This window comes from Miscanthus floridulus, unplaced genomic scaffold (assembly GCF_019320115.1).
Source record: "Miscanthus floridulus cultivar M001 unplaced genomic scaffold, ASM1932011v1 os_1217, whole genome shotgun sequence".
Lineage (NCBI taxonomy): Eukaryota > Viridiplantae > Streptophyta > Magnoliopsida > Poales > Poaceae > Miscanthus > Miscanthus floridulus.
The window spans coordinates 1-20,272 of NW_027097597.1; the positions used below are offsets into that span (position 1 = coordinate 1).

The 20,272-nt window shown below is 47.9% G+C and overlaps 1 protein-coding gene and 1 non-coding gene across 2 annotated transcripts; both read right to left on the reverse strand.

Moving 5' to 3' along the window:
* Window positions 1-2,566: 2,566 nt before the first annotated feature.
* On the reverse strand, window positions 2,567-17,746 carry LOC136533813 (U3 snoRNP-associated protein-like YAOH). Its single transcript, XM_066526335.1, has 7 exons — window positions 17,186-17,746; window positions 15,381-15,717; window positions 13,982-14,206; window positions 13,047-13,266; window positions 12,400-12,575; window positions 3,440-3,505; window positions 2,567-3,125 (listed from the first exon to the last, which is right to left on the reverse strand). The coding sequence occupies exons 1-7, from the start codon at window positions 17,599-17,601 to the stop codon at window positions 3,030-3,032; spliced, it is 1,536 nt and encodes a 511-aa protein (XP_066382432.1). The 5' UTR covers window positions 17,602-17,746; the 3' UTR covers window positions 2,567-3,029.
* LOC136533814 (small nucleolar RNA snoR83) lies at window positions 4,698-4,824 on the reverse strand. Its single transcript, XR_010778567.1, has one exon. It is a non-coding gene; the product is annotated as a small nucleolar RNA snoR83 (small nucleolar RNA).
* Window positions 17,747-20,272: the final 2,526 nt, after the last annotated feature.

Here is a 20,272-nt window from a genome sequence, read left to right on the forward strand (position 1 = left end):
GGCAGCGAGGGTGACACCCGTAGTGCTCAACCAGCCGATCTAGCAACAAAGCCACAAAAATACATTAGAAATGAACTCTCAGTTAAACCAATTTTGTGTAACAAATTCATATGTATCTAGACTAAGGGGGTGTTTGGTTCCACGGACTAAATTTTAGTCCATGTCACATCGGACGTTCGGATGCTAATTAGAAGGACTAAACATGAGTTAATTATAAAACTAATTACACAGATGGAGACTAATTTAAGAGACGAATTTATTAAGCCTAATTAACCCATCATCAGCACATATTTACTGTAGCACCACATTGTCAAATCATAGACTAATTAGGCTTAAAAAATTCGTCTCGTAAATTAGTCGTAATCTGTGTAATTAGTTATTTTTAGTCTATATTTAATACTCCATGCATATATCCAAACATCCGATAGAACAGAGACTAAAATTCGGTTAAACAAACCAAACATGCCCTAATTCCAGCTAAACCGATTGGCTATATATATGCGCACACTGCCCAAATGTCCCATGTGGCCATGTGGCAAAAGTTCCATTTGAGTACGAAAAGGAAGGATATCATAAGCCCATTTTGACTCTAGAGAAGAGAAGCCTACTATGTGCAATCAACGATATCATTCAGTTGATCTTTCAAAAAAAAAAGATATCATTCAGATTGAGAGAGTCAATCTTAGAGATGGAACTGTCGTCCCTTTCAACACTTTCGTATCACCAAACAGCTGGAGTTTATATATATCTGTCATCTGTCTTTAATGATCCAAATGCAAAAAGTTGCAGTCTGGAAACAAATAGCGTCCCGTTCGTTTGGGCTTGTTTGCTGATAAGCATGGCTGAAAGTACTATTGGCTGATTTGGTGTGAGAGAAAAATACTATTGTTGACTAAAAAGTACGCTTATAAGTCAAACAAGCCCAAGCGAACAGGACGCTAGAACCGCAGGCGCGTGCTGCAAGAAATTTAAAATCAGCTGTAGACGAGGGATAATCATTTACGATAACCACTCTGATTTATTTGTCCGATGAATTCCTTAATTCCTTTCACTTAACGAAATACGTGCTAAGGTATGTTCGCAAATTCAGGCATCCATACCTATAGTATGTGATCGTCGACCTTCGGCCCCTCGCCTTCAACATTTGCCTATCCATCGTAATCGTAGCAACTTGTACGAGGTGACATAAAGACTAATGGTATGGTTATGACTTGTCAGAGACAATTTACGACGATATATACACAGCATGCGTGTTAGCTAGACGAGTCAGTAGATGGATGGATAGATAGATAGAGATAGATAGATAATCACGCATGCATGCTTTGGGTTTTGCTTTTCCGTAGGTTCAGTAACTTGCTTGTGAGCTAAGGGAGGAGGAGATTAAAGAAAGCAGGGGTAGAAGCAGACTAGCAGCAGCAGAGAGACAGGGGCAGGGGTACGTCACATGTGTCTCGCCTTTGGTAAACACGCGACATTATCATCGCCGGTCGCAGTCTGCAGGTGGATTAACAACACGATGACTCGCCAGCGTTGGTCATTAACCTCACCTCGCTCAGATCCGTCATCATTCAGCAACACGGGTCGCTGTTGCGTTGTAGTACTGCTCCTATGTGTTCTTGCCTCGCTGGGGTATGCTGACGGACTCTGGCCATTGATTTGGCCTAATCAGTCCAGTGACAGTCAGTCTTTGATCAGGTTCTTGCATTTGCGTTGCGTCGCAACCCACGCCCGCGACATGATTTGAGTCGTGCCGCTCCAATCACCCGGAGGAAGGGCGACCGTGTGTTTCCCGAGAAAGCAGGTGGCCGGCCGTGCCGCCGAGACGCTGCTGGCCTGTGCTTGCCAATCCATCTCCCATCGGCATCGGGTGCTGACCGAGGACAGGCCATCAGGGCAGGCAGACGCGGCCTCCATCTGGTGGCGCTCGACCGAACCGCTCCAGCGCTATGATGCACGCACGCACGCCGTGGGCGCCTCGCCTCGCCGCTGCTTTCGTTTCTCACACAAGCAAGTGGCGTCTGGGCATGCTTTCGAGCGATTTTTGTGGGACAGGACTTTTCAGGTGAACCTGTGTGCGCGGACGAGCTCCTAGCTCGGTTGGTAAGCTGCCCATATTACGAGTCTTACATGATAGGCCAGTGCTCCTGGCTAGTTTTTTTTTTTTTTTAAAAGCTGTGTGTGGCCATTAAACCTCTTCCGTTATGCTGTTTTCGCCGTCAGTCAGTCAGGCTTTGATCAGGCTTCCGTTCTGACAATATATTCCTATAATCATGCTGTTTGGCCATAAACCTCTTCGGTTTTCTATTTTTTTATTTATCATGCTGCATTCCGATGCTCAAATATGTACGTACCACTGTACCACTTTTTTTTAGCACACCACTGTACCACTTTATTATACAAAAAATGGCTCTATACGGGCCTCAGGGATAATGCGATCAGACCAAGCCCTATTGACTTTTCTGGGCCTAATATTTCTCATTGATGCCGACATAACTACAACCCATTTAGGATCCACCAGAGTATGGTGGTCCATCTCCAGCGTTTCAGAGCCAGCCAATCAGAACACAACCTCCTTCCTTGCTTCACTGCATTTTGCTGCTTATAAACGTCATGCAGCCAAATGAAACTCTGTGCGCTCAAGACTCATCAAAGCAAGGAGAAATCCCCTACAAATGCGGATGGCGGGAACCAGCTAATGAAAAAAGAATGCAGTCAACCAGAACATCGGGGAACAAAAAAATATGAATCATCCTTGTTTCATAAATTAATTTTTTTGTCGCTTCAGAAGGCAGTAGAAGTTCCAAAATTGCCTCACAAATTTTCTCGCCACATGTAACACACCTCCGGAGCTCAAAATCATCTGTAGCACCCTCCAAATTCGCATTGCTTGCAGGTATCCATTTAGCTTCTCGAAACGAATTTTCTTCTGTGGCGTGGGTGCAGAAGTGCAATCTGGCTGGATGGACGTTCCACTGTAATGCTTGTGTGATCTTCTATAACATCTAAGGGCAAGACATCAACCATGTACTCTACAAGTCCTCTTTCTCATCTTTTAGTCGGATTGGGTGAATTGCAACTCCATTTTGGGCCGATCGAATTCGTCCCCATCTTCCAAGGCGAGGCTCCTGATGGAACGAAATTTAGTACAGAGCTTGAGATTCCAACATTCACGATCACAGTGTTGTGATGCAAAAGGATGAAAAGAAATCGTATGCTTCCACATGGTTCAGCTTGTAGAGCTTAGCAGAACAAAGAGCTTAAATGCAAAGGATACCTAGTTCATACGCTCCTATGAAACAAGTTCACATAAAGGATCCCTCCCTCTCTCTCTCTCTCTCTCTCTCTCTCTCTCTCTCTCTCTCTCCATACCATGAGAAGGTTCCAATGAAGTCTACAAAGTATCTGAGCAGTAGTAGCAAAGGGAGCATGACATACTGACCTGGCCAACACCAGCAACAATAAATCGTCCAGATTTTGCTATGGCAAGAGAATTAACAAATCCATCCTGGCATGACAAAAAAAACATATATCAGCGACACATAGCAAGGAAAAGTACAATGCTCAACATTCTTTTACATTGTTAGAATGAAAAATTAAATTGAGCAAAGGACAGCTAATCAGCAGAACATGCAGCAGGTGCAGTATCTGTCTTGAGTAAATTCCAGACGAAATGTCTGACCTTCCTTGGGAAAACTTATCACAAATCAAACAAAAACAAATTGGTATCCAGCCTGAAACCACAGGCAAGGGTTCATATATCAGCGCATGGCTCAGAAATCACATTGTGACCCACAATTTGACCTGAAACGACTTCATGGCTGTGACAGTGCATTTTTTTATCTTCTACTAAATGAGTGATTCCATGGACTTCCAGGAATACACAGGATGAAAGATTATGACAACAAAGCCAGTATATGTTGGAAAACACATCTGACAGCTTGCAGATTTACCTGAGCCTGATTCCAATGGCTGAAGCAACAAACTGCTTTAACATCCTACCCAACAGCCCCAATAAGCAGATTCTGCACCATCATAAGCTGTGCCAAACAGGGCCTAAGCCTAATACGGGATGCAAGATACTATGTTGGAGAATACATATCTCAAGTACTCGCATTGTCATGGAAAAGCAGGGGAGAAGACAACATTGTCATGAAAAAGCAAGGGAGAAAGAAGACTACAGAGGTGATAGCGGAAAGCGCTTATGAATTTCTTTCACTAGGTAGGGGCTGATTTCTAAAGCAGCTGGGTTGTACAGACTGAAAAAGGTTCAAATTTTTTTAGTAAGTGTTTAGTGAGCTACAAATGATTATTTTCAGTTGTGCTCTGACTTATAAAATATGATAGTCACTTGGGCAAGCAGATCTATTCCCAGAAAGGAGTGCCAAAAGTGCTAGTGAACATAACTGAAGAAGGATGAATAAAAAATGTACCTAGTGAAACCTATCTAAGGGGACTCCAAAGCTTGATAAAGTACAATCTATCCATTTGCTAGGTGTTTCTTTTTGCAACTTTTTTAGTTGTCATTTCAATGTCATCATCAATTAGTAACAACATCAGCTGCATGGTCCCTTGATCTTCAGTTTAAAGCGCTTGTGGGCATTACAGTGAGCAGCAAAGAAAAATTTGTTCGACTGAAAAAATTGCAGATACAGAGGAATACAAAACATCACCCGCCAAAAACATATTAACAATGCAGTGTTTGTGTGGTGAGTTACTAATAAAGCACCTCTACGATGAAGAAGGCGCTATCAGCGAAACTCCCAGGGAACATCGATCTTGGCCTCCCATGAATCAGAAGAACAGCTAAGCGAGTTAATCTGGGATTATGAAGGCCATGTATGCAAATCAACACTCAGCTTCGAGCACACAGAAAAGTCAGACACAGAGCAGTAGGCGTGCGGATCGAAGAATATGTGGAGAGCCACATGGGTCCACCTCAAAGCAGATCGAAGAGAGGCAGATAGATAAATCGACAAGTGGCTCCAAAGAGTCTCAGGCCTTGTGTGTTTCAGACGAGCACAAGATCGATTAAAGCGTCTAGGATTGTCAATGGCCACGTCCAATCGCACTGGAAATGAAACCATGGCTCTGTCATTGAAAAAAGGAATGTGAAAGAAAAAGATTTGTTCAAGAACCCATCTGCATCTCACAATAGGACACCATGTGAAGGATGGGTGGTATGACGCCGGGCTTTACTCCGAAGGAAGTATGGAGGGGATCTAGGAGCGTGAGAACGTGCAAGAGCTCGGCCGGTAGGAGCCATGACTGAGATTTGCGGCGACAAGGAGATGACGAGGAACAGGAAGAGCCGGGCGCCCAAGGGTGACTTGTAGTCACAATCCCAGGCTTACCCTCTATTGATCCATAGAGTTTGATACATATAGGACTCAACTTAACCAACTATCCCTAGATTTTAGGACTCCATAATCTGAACTAACCAAATTCTAATGACCCTCAACCGGTTGAGCCTAACCGAGCCTAACCACCTCGACGTCTATAGACCTTGCCGACCATAATATCTCTCCCTCCCTGGAAAACAGCTCGTCCGCGAGCTGGAAGGAAGGGTGGGCTTCCCTGAGTGCAGGACCGGCTCCCACGTTGCCTCAGACGCAGGCATGCCAGACCATTCGATGAGGACGTGCCAGACGCCACGACGAAGTTCAGAGCAGTATGCGTTCCGGGCGTTGGAGAGGCCGGCCGTGGCGAAGTGGAGGAAGCACAGGTTCAGACGTTGGCGGTGTCCCACGGAACGGCTTCAACACCCCGACATGGAAGACGTCGTGTATCCGGGCGCCCTCTGGAAGACGAAGCCAGTAGGCCACCTCACCCACCCGCTCCATCACCTGGAAAGGGCCAGCATACTTGGGCCCCAACTTGCCACGATCGCCAGGAGCGAGGGACTGCGTGTGGCGATGAAGCATGCGGAGTAGAACCCAGTCCCCAACGGCAAACTCCAGGGCACGGTGCTTGGCGTCGTAGTAGCGTCGCGCGTACTCCTGCGCCTGGAGGAGGCGAGCGCGTACATCGTAGGAACTCCTCCCGGTTGGACAACATGGTGTCGACGGCCTCCGTGCGCGTCCCCTGGAACATACGCAGCAGGTCGGGCGGAGGACGGCCGTAGACCACCTGAAACGGAGAGTGTAGTTTGAAGCGTCGTGTGATATGCGGTGTTGTAACAAAATTCCGCCCACGGCAGCCAGTCCAGCCAGTCACGTGGCCGTCACCCGTGAGACATCGCAAGTACATGGTTATGGTCTTGTTCACCGCTTCGGACTGCCCGTCTGTCTGTGGGTGGAACGCAGTGCTCATCCGAAGCTGAACGCTGGCGTGGCGAAAGAGATCGCGCCACACATGCCCCGTGAAGACCGGGTCGCGATCGCAGACGATGGACTCTGGAAATCCGTAGGCGCACGATGTCCTGGAAGAAAGCCTACGCCACCGACGACGCCGTGTAGGGGTGGCCCAATGGAATGAAGTGCGCATACTTCGAAAACCTGTCAACCACAGTTAGGAGCACACTTTTACCGTGGACCTTGGGCAGCGCCTCAATGAAGTCGAGGGAGATATCTGCCCAGACTCTCGAGGGCACCGGCAAAGGTTGTAGCAGTCCCGCGGGGTGCAACGTCTCCGTTTTGTTCCGCTGGCACGTGGAGCAGGAACGCACGAAGTCACCAACGACGCGCCAATCATGCTCGACGTAGAACTCAGTACGGAGCCGCCGTAGAGTCTTCTGGATGCCCTCGTGGGCTCCCGTGTGGGCGAGCTAGAGGACGTTGTCCAGGAGCGTGGACGACGCAGGCACGAAGACGCGTCCGTCATGGAGTATGAGCCCTTCGTGGACTGTCTAGGAGGCCCCATGCGCACCGGCGGCCACGGCGTCGCGGCGTGCGCGCAACGTGGCGTCGGTGTCCAGCTCTTGTCGGAGGTCATCGAAGAGCCGGAACGTTGGAGCCGAGAGCGCCGCTAGGGATGCCGCATCAGTGTCGCAGAGACTCGCCAAGAGCGGGGTGTCGCCGTCGCGGCGGGACAGCGCATCAGCCACCACGTTCGCCTTGCCGGGGCGGTACTCAATCCTGAAATCATACCCGAACAATTTGCTTACCCAGTGATGTTGTGGAATTGTTGAAAGCCGCTGGTCGAGCATGAACTTGAGGGCGTAGTGATCAGTCCGGACGACGAAAGCGCGCCCCCAAAGATAAGGGCGCCAATGGCGGACCGCTTGGACGAGACCGATGAGCTCGCGCTCGTACGCCGCCGCTTTGAGGTGCCGAGCCGCAAAGGGGCGACTGAAGAACGCGATGGGATTCCCGTCTTGATGAAGGACGGCTCCGAAGGAGCCGGACGCGTCGCAGTCGACGACGAACGTGGCGTTGAAGTTCGGGAGATGGAGCACGGGCGTCGCACACAGTGCTGTCTTGAGGGCCGTAAATGCCGCGTCGGCGGCCTCTGACCACCGAAACCCCTCCTTGCGCAAGAGCTGTGTCAATGGGGCGGCGATGGTACCGTAGTCTTTGATAAACCGGCGGTAGTAGCCGGCTAGGCCGAGGAACCCGCAAAAGCCGCGCGCAAAACGCGGCTGCGGCCACGACTGTACAGCCGCCACCTTGGTGTTGTCCATGGCCACCCCCTCAGTCGTGATGACATGGCCAAGGTAGTGGACTGACGAGGTAGCGAAAGAGCATTTGGATCTCTTGAGATGCAGCCGGTGCTCGCGGAGGACGTCTAGGACGGCGCGGAGATGCTGTAAGTGCTCGGTCCACGTGGGACTGTAGACGAGGATGTCGTCGAAGAAGACGAGGACGCTGCGTCGTAGGAACGGCTTGAGGACTAGGTTCATGAGCGCCTGGAACGTCGAAGGCGCGTTGGACAAGCCGAAAGGCATGACCAAGAACTCGAAGTGGCCGTGGTACGTCCGGAACGCCGTCTTTTCCACATCAGCGGGGTCGACGGACCTGGTGATAACCTGAACGGAGGTCCAACTTGGTGAAAAATTTGGCGCCATGGAGCTCGTCCAGAAGCTCGTCCACGACCGGGATCGAAACTTGTCTTTCACCGTCACGGCGTTGAGTGACCTGAGTTGACACAGAAGCGCCAAGTTCCGTCCTGCTTCTTGACAAGCAATACCGGCGCGGAGAAGGGGGAAGTGCTGTCCCGTATGATCCCCTGCTGGAGCATCGCCTCGCACTGCTTCTCCAGCTCATCCTTCTGGAGGTGAGTGGGGTACCTGTATGGGCGGACGGCGACGGGGTCAGTGCCGGGCTTCAAATGTATCCGATGATCACAGGGGCGCGTGGGCGGGAGGCCTGTGGGCTCCGCGAACACGTCGGCGTAGGTGTCGGGGAGACGGTCCAGGAGGACTGGCTCTGCCCCCTTGTCGGTGAAGACATGGCCGGAGAGTATTTGCTCGGCGCGGCCGGCGCTTGGCGAGCCAATGCCCGTCCACATTACGCGACGGCTGCGGAGTACGAACGCCATTCGAAGACCCTCAAAGTCCCACAGGATTGGCCCCAAGGTCCGCAGCCAGGCGATCCCCAGGACCATGTCGTAGCACTCCAGTGGGATGGAGAAGCAGTCCACGGGGAAGACTTCGTCGCCGATTTGGAGCTTGGCGTTGCGGGCAAAACCACGGCACGCGACTTGGTCACCATTCGCCACAACCACGTTGGCACCATGGCTGTCCTGAAGCTGCAGGTCCGCGCGCCGAGCTGCCTCTGTGCTGATGAAGTTGTGAGTTGAACCGGAGTCCAGGAGCGCGGTGAACTGGTGCGCGCCAATGTGGACGTGGAGCTGCATGGTCTTTTGGCCCAGATGCCCGTGATGGCGGACAGAGAGATCATAGGCGCGTCGAGGTCGAATGGCGGTGCAGCCGGGTCGTCCTCCGTTTCCTTCGGCTCCTCCACGATGTAATCTGAGGCCTCGAGGTAGAAGAGCCTGGCATACTTGTGCCCCCTTATGTATTGTTCATCGCAATTGTAACATAAGCCCATCTTGCGCCGTTCCGCCATCTCCTCCGGTGTGAGGCGCTTGAACGCGCGTGGCGCAGATGCCGAAGACGTGGCGCTGGAGAAGGGCTTAGTACAGGCAGACGAGCGGGGTGCAGAAAAATGGGAGGAGAGGAAATGAGAGACGGAGGTGGTGTTGGGCTCTGGGGGTGTCGGCACGGCAGGAGCCTGCGAGGCGTTGCGGCGCTCATAAGCGCGTGCAAGCCGCATGGCATGCTGCAAGTCCTGTGGTTCGAGGAGCTCGACGTCGACACGGATGTGTTCCGGCAGACCGCCGGTGAACAGCCGCGCCTTCTGCAGTGTAGAGAGGTCGCCGGCGTGTGCGGCACAGGCTTGAAACTCCGCCATGTACGCTTCCACGGATCCTCCGAACGGCAGTCGCGCCAAGTCGGCGAGGTGGTTGGTGCTGAGGGCCGGGCCGAAGCGTTGCTGACACATGCGACGGAAGTCCGGCCACGCGGGCCAGCCTATGTCGCCTTCCAAGACGAGATACCACTGTTGAGCCACGCCGTGAGGTGATATGATGCGAGCCAGACCTTGTCCACCTCCCGTGTCATCTAGCCACGGAAAAACTGCTCACACTTGTTGAGCCAGCCGAGCGGATCCTCTTTGCCGTCGTAGGTGGCGAACGTGAGCTTGTGGTACTTTGGCACAGCCATGCCTTCCACCTCCGGCGGTGATGGAATATGTGGCGGCGTCAGGGACATGTGCGACGTCGGTGCCGAGCCGTAGGGCAGTCCTGTGGATGAGAACACAGGCAGCGGGGACGGTGGGTGCGGAAAGTTAATCTGGGTGATCGGCACACCCGTCGACGGCGGTGGAGCAGGCGGCCTCGATTGTTGCACCGCTGGAGATTAATGGCGCAGACGGCGACGGCGTGACGGCGGATTCCGTGGACGGCGCAGCAATCTCGGAGAGCACCGGCACGGCGGCCGCGGGTAGGACTGGGATCCCACTGAACCCCGGCAAACCGAATTGCGGGAACGCTGGCCGGCCGTCGATCGCCGAAAGCCGGGCACCCTGATCCGCCAGGTGGTGGTTGACGGCTGTCATCTGGAGTTGGAGACCTGCGATGGCCTGCGTCAGCGCCTGGAGCGCCTCCGCGGTCGACATGGGTTGGGATGCGGACGGCTCAGTGGGCACAAGGGTGCCCGATGTGCCCACCATCGGCAGCAACACGGCGGATTGTGGCACGCGGGGGCAAACACGCCGGTCATGGCCGCAGCGGATGAAGGGCCCATCGCTGATGATGAGTCCCCGGAAGTCGCCATGGTCTCTGATACCAGGTTGGTATGACGCCGGGCTTTACTCCGAAGGAAGTATGGCGGGGATCTAGGAGCGTGAGAACGTGCAAGAGCTCGGCCGGTAGGAGCCGTGACTGAGATTTGCGGCGACAAGGAGATGACAAGGAACAGGAAGAGCCGGGCGCCCAAGGGTGACTTGTAGTCACAATCCCAGGCTTACCCTCTATTGATCCATAGAGTTTGATACATATAGGACTCAACTTAACCAACTATCCCTAGATTTTAGGACTCCATAATATGAACTAACCAAATTCTAATGACCCTCAACCGGTTGAGCCTAACCGAGCCTAACCACCTCGACGTCTATAGACCTTGCCGACCATAACAATGGGACAAAGCAGAGAGGATGTTGATTTTCTCTACGCCCGCAACGGAACTGAGATGGCATGAGCAAGAAGCCATCCAGTTCTCTCAAAGACGATGGCTTCTTTAACCCCCACGAATTAGAATCACAACAACAGCCACAGATTCAAACGCAAAACCAAAAACACGGAGCTCAGGCGAGAAAAACAAGAAACAAAGAAAAAAACGAAGATCGAAAGCTTGATGAAGTACGGCGGTGGCGGCGACACCATTGTCAGGATTTCGATCTGGTGGTTTGGTGTATTTGATCAAGCACAAAAGGTAAGTTCTAAACTTGAGGAATCCATAAAGGAAAATGATGCGAACGCCATCTATTGAGTGCTTTTGAAATTTACGAGATCAAGTAGGTGGTCATATATAAATGGATGCTACGGAGAGTAAAATAAATAAGGGGGAAAATGAGAAAGTAGCACCAAATCTGCATACATGCTTAACACAAAATGCTGGTTTAGAGCATCTCCAAGAGTTCCCTAAATCCCTTCCTAATCCTTGGTTTTTAGCAAGATGAGAAAAAAACCCCTCTCCAACAACTCCTAATCCATCCTCCTAATATTTTAGAACTTGGGAAAAGTCACCATGTTCCGCGTAAAGTTACACGCTTACGAGTCGTGCGTATCTTCTCTCCGCGCGCGTGTTTGTCGGCCAATCTAAAGGCGGAAGAGCGTGGAAAGAATAAAGAGTAGGAAAGGGTTCCTGATGTAAATGTACAAGAGAGAAAGAATATATAAAAGTGGTTAGGATTATTTAGAAATAGTATAGGATTCCTGATGTAAAATTGTCTTCTATATTTTAGGAGTGGATTATTAGAAACTCTTGGAGATGGCCTTTTTTATTCCTTCTAATACTTTTTTAAGAGTTGTAAAACACCATGTTTTTGGGAAAAAAATATTAGGTACTCTTGAAGATGCTCTTAGCTTGTATAATAGGCCAGGTGGAGTAACCATCTAAAACTCTATATTTTCTGCTCCCTTATTCACAGATAGTAGCCAACCCAAATGACCCATGATATGGACTCCGACAAATAGCTATACAGGCTAAAGTTCGCTAAGGTACCCAAAGTATTAAGAATTAATAGATACAATTAGATTTGTTAAGGAGACAGAGTTGACAATACATTAGACATTTGAAGAATGACTGATTCAGAATTACACTCTACAGAATTCAAACTAATAAACACCTTGAAAATTGAAATAATAGACATTGTTTATCTGCACAGTCAGCAGAGAACATATATGCCCCTGGACATTCCAAAGCAACAACTCCTTACCATCTACTCCCTCCATTCACAAATAAATGATGTTTTGGGGTTATCTGAAGTCAACCATTTCAAACTTTTATTACAAATTATGTTTTTTTTTGTATTAGTTAGGATATTGAAATGATACAAGATTCCTGTTGAAAATTAGTTTACATGATAGTACTTTTGCCATGTGTTACAAACATACTGTAGCAAAACTAGTGGTCAAAAAATTGTGTTCTGGAGATCATGTCTGTGTCCAATTGTCCAGAACATCACTTATTTGTAACTGGAGCGAATATGATCGACTTAGAAACTACCAAAGGACCTAGACTGATTTAAGAAATCCCATTAATGTCCTTTAATTGAGCACATGTACATGTCAAGTCTCAACAATAGATAGCAAGATGAAAATGCATTGATCACTTAATCTGTGATGGATATAATACAGGACTACATTCAGCAAAATGAATCGAGTACAAGAGTAGCATACCAGTTTCAAATCGAATAATGGCTCGACTCCCTTGGAATCAGGTTTGATAGCCCAGAGACGAACTAAACCATTTCCTGCACCTGATGCAGCAAGGTCAGAACCTCTTCTTGCAGCAACAGTACCAACCCATGACTGGGCTGCGGATGACACATTTTCAGGTTTATGTATTCCATTTTCTGCATTGAAACATGAGATATAAAGCATTAAGGATTCCACAAATATAAGTTACAAGTATAGTAGTAAAACCATGATGCAAAGTGGTACTTCCTCCATTCCAAATTACAAGTCATTCCAAGAATCTTGGAGAATCAAAGCATCTTAAGTTTGATCAAAATTATAGAGAAAATTACAAAGATTTATAACATCAAATAGGTATACTAAAAAATATAATTAATGAAGAATCATATATATTTGGTCAAACTTAAGATCTTTTGACTCTCCAAGATTCTTGGAATGACTTATTAACTTATAATTTGGGATAGAGGGAGTACTAAAACTGAAGGCCATCTTAACAATAATTGAAGAGATGATGAAAAGAAAACAGACTAGTGAACACAGGAATTTCACAGGAATCAGTTCAATTCACAGGAAAAATGCAGGAACAGGGATTTTTCCCGCGTTCCAACATAAAGGGGATGTCATCTTACCTTTAGGTGACTCATCATCATTGTCAACTGAATTAAGGTTAGTACACGATACTGGATGAGCATTTTTTATTATGAGAATAGGCTTTTTCCTCATGATGCTCCAAAGCTCAATGCTTCCATCATCAGATCCAGACAAAAATTCCTTGTCATCAATAAAGCAGCAGCACTCTAAAGATGCGGCAGCAGGAGCACGGAACACTAGCTGCGACTCTTCTGGAATCTGTCCAAGAACAAGGAGACTTCAATTGACAGAGTAAACTGTAGTATCTACAACATGAATCCATCACATCCCCTTATTAAATGATAAATAACTAACTGAAGGATCCTCCTACAAACCAGTCTGCCAGAGGTTTCCTAAATCCTAAATAATTTAAAAAAAAAAAAACTAGAGGTTTGCATCATACACAAACACAAACACAAACACAGCTTGAAATTACTGTGTATGAAAAAGCAATGCCATATAGTTAATAGTAGAGAATCTACATCACTTCTCATGAACTATTTTTGTCATTGCTTTGACAAGAATAGTGCATGTGACATTGCTTTAGGTGAATCCTCAGCAAAACTTGCAAATAATCAAAGTTTATAAAATAATCATAATTTATAAAAAATAATAAAAACCTCAGCAAAACTGTAGCATTTATGCCAGCATTCAGTAGTGATTGGTCTAACTAAAAGCATGTAGTTTCTGAAAACCAAAGAAAAATGGAAGAGGCAGGTCATACAGGATGGCACCAGTGTAACTGCTGTGAACTAGAGGGCTAAATGGTCTTTCGGAAATGGGTACCATAGTGGTATGGAAACAGATTTTCCATATAAAGCCTAGTGATCCTTTATTAGATAATTTCATCCAGTTCAGTGGAAGAAAACCTTCTGCACTCTATGACAGCTGGGTGACAAACATGAATCACGTATGTACTTAGTTACAACACTACCTTCCAAAGGTGCATCGTACGGTCCCGTGCTACAGTTACAATCCTGTCTTTACTAAGTGCATCCATTGTCAGGATTTCATTCTGATGCCCATATAAACAGTTCATGTATGTTCTATCCTCTGCATTCCACTGCATTATTGAACGGTCAAAAGAACCAGAGAATAGCTCTGAAGAGTCCGGCGCAAAAGACAGACATGATATTGGTCCCCGATGGCCGCTAAATGCCTACAAAAACAAATAATTGCATTATTGATCAGAGTTAGCCAGTTACGTAGACTGGCTCCAGAAGAAGTTCAGCCTAACAATTGGCTCAGAAAGCATCTCAACTTAACTATGCCTACAGTTTTTTTATATTCCAAAATTTCTCTTATATGATATGATTTCTTCAGTGTATATTACATGATAATTGTGGCTCGCTATAGCAAGGTATGCTTTTTTTGTTCAGACGACATATTACACTGATTATATTCTAACCTGGAAGCAAAGTTCAAAAAGACGCTAGGCAGTATCTAGGTGGTGACCTACTGCCTAGAGCCTAAGCATGCCTAGGCACGCCTGCATTCTACATATATACATATATTACCTTAAATAAAAGATAAAACAGGGCACTGTGGACTGAAAGTTAGACAAAAAAAGCCCCAAAAAAGCCCAGCCCACCTTTCCCTCCCAGGTGCACGCATCCACCTTATCTTCTTGACTCACGGACTCTGCTTTCCGCCCGCCTCCTCCCTTCCATCTCCGCAGCCACTAGGTTCCTCCTGGCTGCAGTCTCCGCTGCCGCGAGGCCGCGCCTGCCGTCTCCGACGCCGCGCGGCAGCACCTGCTGTCTCTGCCTGCAAGCAGCCCGCCATCCATCCTCCTCCCACACCACCCCCGCTGTTCCCACCTCCTCCTCCGGTGCCCCTGCTGTTCCCACCTCCTCCCCCAGCGCTCAGCATCCTTACCTTCGCGGATCTGCTTGTAGGAACACCGGGAATGGCATGTCCAGCCGCCACGGCCGACAGACGCCGCCTAGGTACCGCCTACCCCCCTAGGCTCCGCGGTACCGCATCGCCTAGCGCATAAGCGCGCCTAGGCGACCGCAGAATAACGCCTTTTTGAACACTGCCTGGAAGCATTGGATCTGGTTTCGTTTCACCATATTTAATTTATGATTAGAACTGGATTATGTATTACTCAATTTCTAAACAATATTGTGGATAGCAATATTGTGGATAGCCAAGAGTCAACTGCATTTCATAAGAAATGTTCAGCATGTATTACATCTAGCAAGACATTTATGAACATTGATGAATGATGCTCAAAGTGCATGGAGAATATGGGTAGATTTGATCCAACCAAACTGCCTTCCAAATACATCTCAAACTTGCAAAGTACAACTCCTAAATCGGTGTCATACCTGTATGTGTTCCCGTGACCTAACATCCCATAAATGGATATGACGGTCCAAGCCACCGCTCGCCAAGTAACGACCATCAGAACTGGCAGCTAAAGCCAGCACTTGCTTGCTTCTTTTAGCTGATACTGGTGGTTTAGCATGATGTGAAACCAACACATTTTCACTTGGCCATATATACTTCTCACATTTCCCAGTTTCAACATCCCAATGCATAATGATTCCATCTTTTGATGCTGAAAATCCCTTATCATTATCCTTGGATAAAGCAACAGCAGTAACAGGTTGCCGGTGCTTCACAAGAACCTTAAAGCCATCCTGAAGGCCCGGTGGTAATACCCTGCAACAATTTCACAAAGTTTAGTAATTTGCACTAGCCAGACACAAAGTTTCTATGGTCAGCCGTACACAATAGAATTTCAATGTTGAACTTAAATAGATATGGCATTCTTTTAATAAGGCTGTTTAGTTAAAGCTTATAGAATGCATAAAGGATTCAATTGTTATGACATGGCATTCTTTTAATAAGGGCCATCATTGTTACGACAGTAGAGACCATAACCATATTTCATCTCAGATAATTGATTCAATACTGACAACTTCAGCACCTTCCACTTCAATATATTAATCATATCATATGGTCTCGCAAGCAGTCAAAATGTAATTCTTTTCTTCCATGTTTCAAGTTTCAAAAGATTTAAGTACACTAGCCAACAGATCCCACCTGAACTAAAATATGACTCAATGCAACCAACAGCGCCAAAGAAGAGGTGGAAATGAACCTTAGTCCGCATCATGCAAACAGATTCATGCTAACTAACTTGCTCATTTTGTAAATAATACAACAAAAACTTATGTTTGAGGGCACTTTCAAGCATTAAAAACAAACACAATCATGCAAAATCATTAGCATCTAGGTGGGAATGAGGTTATTACTCTATGGTTTCCTGGTATATTTCAGTAATCCTCAAAGTATTGAAGTTATCTCTTATTCTATAAATCAGCAGGGACCTGCTATAATACAAGCACCTAGCTTTTCACTTCTCAAGGGGATGCGTAGGAACTGTCTGATCCGAATCAAACATGAAACCGAAGCATTTTCCAGCTTTCGCTCAGTTCTGAGCCCCCCCACCCACCCACCCTCCCTTCTGTTCTCCTCAGGACGTGGCCACGGCATCCCCACTGCCACATTAATACCTCTCAAGGTCCACCGCCCACTGCTGGCTGGCAGCACCCCGCCTCACCGGGTCCACCTGCCTCCCAACAAGTTTTCTGCTTCTTTCTAAGCCCGGATCACCCAGTAGCCTGAAAACCCAAACACTAACCCCTTCCAACCACCACTCGACATTGTTGTGCCATCACCTGAAATTTCACAAATCTCAGGCTCTGATGTATAGGAGTTGTGTAAAATGAATACACAAGTGCCACTTTATGTTTAATATAGCATATACAAGCCCAAACCAGTGACCAGCATTTTCGTTTAATTAATCCCTAGGCCACAAATGGTGTTCCTTTTCTTAGCACTGATTTGCAGCACCCTCTCCCAACCCCAATGTCAGGAATGCAATGTAATTTGCTTCAAGGGGAATTAACCAGTAGCTAAAGAGCAATCTCCACTCCAATCACTACCCTAAACCAAAAGAGGTTCTGTTCCTCCATTTGTGAAATTACAAACTGTGGTTACATGCAAACCCCAAATGAGTTACTCAATGGTAGTGGATCGGGTAAATACACTAAACTCCCACATAAACAGATATATCTGACAAACTACCATTCTGCAGATAACTAGAAGGGAATTTGTTTCTGACCTCGCAGCAATCTCCCTCCGCTTCCTGCCGCTCTCCTCGAGCTGCTTCCTCTGCAGGATCTCCGCCACTCGTCTCCCTCCCGACTCGTCCTCGTCCTCGTCGTCATCCTCCTGCCCCCTCTTAGCGACCTCAGTGACCTTCTGCAGCCACTCCTTCGCCATACGCATCTTCTTCTCCCCCACCGTCTCCTCGTCCTCCTCCTTACCGCCCTCGTTCCCATCCTCATCAAATCCGCCGCCAAGCGCAGCCACGCCGTCGTCGTCGCTGTCCTCGCTCTCGATGTCCTCGTCACGGTCCCCGCGGCGGCGCTTGGGCTCGGACTCAAAGAAGGGGTCGTCGTCCCCTCCGCCGCCGCCACGTCGGGAGCCCGGGCAGGGCTTGGGGCGCGAGGCCCGCTTGCGGGGTCGCGGCGCCATGGTGTCTGGTGGAGAGAGCAAGCGTTCACGCTTGGGTTAGGATTTCGGTGGAGGGCGACGCGGTGTTTCGCCGCCGCCGCCGGTGGTGAGCGCGAGAGTTTGGGGGAAGCGAGGAAGGAAGCGACGGGCGGCGGAAAGGCGAGGGTTTAAGACAGGAGTGGAGTTGGGGACGAGGGCTTAACCGTTCGGCGGCGGCTAACCTGGCTTTTGGACCGGATGGGGTTGAATAGAGTCTGGGCCGGGCTTCTCCCTGAATGTAAATTGGGTCGAATTGCTCCTATATTTTCTATATTTGTTGGGCCCTCATACTGTGACTGAAAACGGGGCAGTTATACTCGAGGGCCTTGCTTATCGATGTGAAATGATGCAAGTTAGTGGTAGGGATTGACAATGAACGTGGATCTAGGATTCACCATGAATCACCGAAGTGACCGAGTTCGGTCCCGAGTCTATACTACCTGTTGTACGGTTACTTCAATTATATGCCTTGGGTAACCGAGTCTATACTACCCGAGCTTTGTACGGTTACTTAATTATATGCCTTGGGTAACCGAGTCTATACTACCCGAGCTTTGTACGGTTACTTCAATTATATGCCTCGGGTAACCGAATTAATCGAACATTTGGAATTTATTGTCATAATGTGTACTTTAGACTATTATTAGTGATATAATATTTATTCTAGTGGGTTTATATCAACCATCACTCTTATTACTTTGTTTAATCTATATGTTGTATTGTTATTTTTGCCTTGAAATAGAAAAAATATTGCTAAAATTTGCTATAAATTATAATATTTAGTAGTTGTTTTGTCTAGTCCGGTTAGTGACCGAACCAAACTAACTGAGACCGAACTTGCTCGGTCCTGAGTTCTGAAACTAACCGGTCTCCGTTTTTAGATGACCGAACTTTTGAAATGACCGAAGAACCGATCGGTTCGGTTCGGTCAGGCCAAACGCCTAGGCCTACTGCTAGGAAATTGTTTGGCTACGCATCAGCTCCAGATCCACGCACGAGCATTTTCGTTGGAATGGACAGATTTGCCCTTGGGCTCTAGCGATTCTCTAGGTCTCACTGACACCTGGACCCACGCGTCAAGAGGAAAAAAGGCACATGTTTCTTTTCCTTCAACGAGCAAGCTCTTAGGGGCTAACCGAGGGCAGGCTCGCGCCCGAGGGGAGCGCGCGGGGCCAGAGTAGCGCCGGTCAACCACGGCCGGGGCGACGACGGTGAAGGCAACCACGGCACGGTCGTAGTCCACGGAGGAAGAAGCGCGTGTCCTAGAGCAAGTCATGACGGAGGACGGAGGAAGACGAAGAAAAAATAAACGAATTAGTATCTTCTGTAATATGTGATAGTGGTTGGTAATTTTCTCCAATTCCATCAAACTCAGTTTGGTAGAGCACCCCGAGGAGCTCCACCAAAATGGTGAATGTGCCCTAGATCCATGTAAAACACATGCTCAGAGCACATTGAAACTCCAGATCCAACGCCGCTCGCACTTTGGTCGATAACTCGTTTGATGACGAGTGGCCCTATCTGGGCCGGGGAGCTAGCGGCCGCACCGCATTGGGGCTGTCAGATACGAAACTTCCCCGGCGGGTGCCTGCGCACGCCAAATCCTTATTCGACGTGCGTGCACCTGTACTGTTACCGACGCACACCGGCTTCCTCTTGGTTAGGGGAGGGCGGGGGTTGCAGGGGCAGGCGAGGTGTGGGCGGAGCGGCATGGCAGTGTCCTCGACACTGACCGCAGGCGACAGTCGAGGCTGGTGGCAGCGGGGCAGCACCTATTAGGGTTAGGGTTTGAGATTGGAGAAATCTTCAACATCCTCCTGCTCTAAAGGTAGTGATGAAGCTAGAGTAAAATAGAGAGGGGTGCGACTACAAAGATATGGTAAAATAATTATCAAGATAAGTAAGTACATTAACATGGCCAAAGAATATTAACATAGGCAAAATGCATCATTTGAATTCGAGTAAAATATCATTGACTAGACGGTCTAAAAGAAAGCAAACTAATGGATATCGATCATGTTTTTAATCTCTATTATTCTCTGGAAAAACTCAGCGACATTTTGTAGGTTAGAGAACATATCATCTTTCACATTAGATATGTAAAGGGCCAAGCTGATGGCAAAGGTCCCTCAAATCCGGAGTGTCAAATGCGGACAAAGCTTTGTATAATCATTAAGTTATATAAACTAAAATCATAAAATGACTCTCTATGGTCTATTTGGATGCATAGGGCTAAATGTTACTATCTTGCTAACTTTTAGCCCTAGCACATCCAAACAAAGGGACTAACACGGTATAACTTTATTTTGTAGAAAAAAATCAGATTAATCGAGAAAGAGAAAAAGAAGCACAAAACATCTAGGCGAGAGAGACACCAGAGCGCCGCAGAAATGAAGATAGAACGACGTGGGAGTCGAGGAAGCGGAACAACAAGCAGTAACGCAGCGGACGATTACTAGAACAATCGATTCTCGTAGGACTTCCTCAATCAAATTAAGCTTGCAGGTTGGGCCTCTGGCTGTGGGGGTGCACGACATTGGGCTTTGGGTGCATATAGAGTCAAAACATGGGTATTTAAACTAGAAAACAAAAATTAGGGTGGTGCATGCACCCACAATGCATAATTGGGCTTCGACGCTGTCTAAAGGGGATG